Below are 2,326 nucleotides of genomic sequence, written 5' to 3' on the forward strand. Positions count from 1 at the left end.
ATCAGATACGTTATTTTAGGATGTTTAATACATTTGAATATAGCACTTTTAATTATAGTTTATGACCCAATACACATTTCTAGTATTATATGATGATTTTGATTTTCCAATACACAACATTTTCTTGTTGCTGAAATTAAAAGCGTACCAAAAATTGAACATTGACAATATTTTTATTTGTTTTTCTAGAAACAATATTGCAATAAATAACAAACTTTCTGAAATCATACAATATAAACTCTCATTCCGATAATTAATAATTTATTATTTAATGCATACATAAGTATTTATTACAATAAAAATTAAATATTGTTCAAAGACTCAAGATATTGAAATATTTCACAGAGAAGTAACAAGACCAATTTGTAATTCATGGTTTAACATAACTATTAGCTTTAAACCATTATGAAGTACACATATACATATATATGTTAAAATATATGTTTATATTTAGAGATGTTTGGGTTTATTTTTCAGTTATTTTAGATCATTTTTAAATCATATCACAATATAATATAAAACGTAAAAATACATGCAAATAGAAATCATGCTTTTTTTCTAATTGTGATAAAACAGCCCAACTTTTGACAAAAAAACTCATATCTCTAGATATTTTGCATCATATTTAGAATTACAATACTTTAATAAAATATGTATCATCCTTTAGTTATGAACAATACAATACATTTTCACATTATTGTGCCAGTTGATATTATTTCATTTTTTTGATTCCTTTTACATTGACTTCTTTCTTCATGAAAAGCTCCACGAAGAATTACTAGAAAATTTAACTTTTTAACATCTGTACCTTTACGACCAACAAAGTAATAAATAAACGGATTTATGCTGCTATACAAGACACCAAATAAACAAACAAGATTTGTGATAGGGAAAGGTGGCATGCTTTGATGTCTGTACCATATCAGTAATAGAATTCTCATTGGAATGCCAAACACTAGAAAGAAAAAAACAGACAAAGTGACCACAATGTATAACTTTGGTGGCTGTTGTCGTTTAGAATTGCTCCAAATCTTGATAAGGAGAATAAGACTTGACAAAGTCATGAATGGAGTAAAGATTATAAAATTAATACAGCATATAATTACAAAAAAAACCTTACATTCAGCATCACACATTTCTTGCTGGTATTGGAGTTTGTATTCTACTCTGTAACAAAATAAAAACTCAAGAACAGTGAACAGTGATGTAAAAATCCAAATAATGCAACACATAACAGCAGAAAGATGTTGAGGTCTTTTACAATGATACCAGATAGGGTAAAGGACAGAAAGACATCGTTCAACACTAAAAGCTGTAAGAATACACAAACTGGCATTATATCCAAAGATACAAATAAAAGAAAATGCAAATATAACATTAATAATCTGAATGGGGTCAGACAAGGGTATCATATCTAAAAAAACGTGTATTATATCTAGAATTGTCAAACATAAAAGAAAAAAAGTATCAGCCATTGAAAGATTCAAAATATAAGTGGTGGATGAGTTCCTTTTGAATTTAAATGCAAGGATGATGGTAACAAGACAGTTGGTAGCTGTACCAAATATGGATATACACATTGACACATATGCCAAGACTGGACTAAAGATTTCTTTGTGCAGTTTCATACTGTTATTCCAGGTCAAAATGTCTATTTCTGAGCAATTTGCATTCATGTTTTAAGTCTATCAGTTGCAGTAAAGGAGCAGAAATTTAAAAAAAAATCTATAAATGATGCAAATAAAGATAATATTCAATATCCAATGAAAAGGTAACGTATCAATAACAACCAATTAAAAAGTAAAAATTTTAATTTCAAGGAGCTAAATTTTCTTTGCAGTGCATCGTTGATATTAAATTTGTCCTTTGATAACGCCTTTGTTTTTAAATAATATAAATTGATGAAAAAAATTAAATGTTCAGTTGCTGAGCATTGGTGAGAAACTGCATTCTTATTCACTATCGTCCAGTGCTTTTCACCATCCTTCTTTTAAGATACTGAAAATGAAAGAAATAATTAAATTATTTCTTAGAATTTAATATGATGAATATCAAGTTTGTTATTTTTCATTTTATTCTGGCAATAATAATATTGGTTTAGATTACGAGTGGATCACAAAATTGCGCTCTCACAAACGCAATATTTGCGCTCTACTAAGTAATAACACATGTAAATGTTCTCCGGAATTACAAGTTGTGCGCAATGCGAACGCGACCTTGCATACGCATTGCCTGGAAGCCTTGCGCTCACGAAAGCGTGCTTCTATACGCTCCAATGGGAGCCTTGTTCTTATGCCATGAGACACAGCAAAGCAACTAGCGCAGC

The 2,326-nt window shown here is 29.2% G+C and overlaps 1 protein-coding gene across 1 annotated transcript; it reads right to left on the reverse strand.

Annotated features, from left to right (window-relative positions):
• Positions 1 to 689: 689 nt before the first annotated feature.
• On the reverse strand, positions 690 to 1,676 carry LOC128664497 (proto-oncogene Mas-like). Its single transcript, XM_053719320.1, has one exon. The coding sequence runs from the start codon at positions 1,674 to 1,676 to the stop codon at positions 690 to 692; it is 987 nt and encodes a 328-aa protein (XP_053575295.1).
• Positions 1,677 to 2,326: the final 650 nt, after the last annotated feature.

This window comes from Bombina bombina, chromosome 6 (genome assembly GCF_027579735.1).
Source record: "Bombina bombina isolate aBomBom1 chromosome 6, aBomBom1.pri, whole genome shotgun sequence".
In the NCBI taxonomy this organism is placed as follows: domain Eukaryota; kingdom Metazoa; phylum Chordata; class Amphibia; order Anura; family Bombinatoridae; genus Bombina; species Bombina bombina.

Excerpts from the sequence above, each read along its gene's own strand:
- LOC128664497 (XM_053719320.1), bottom strand. The coding sequence starts at position 1,676 with ATGAATGCAAATTGCTCAGAAATAGACATTTTGACCTGGAATAACAGT.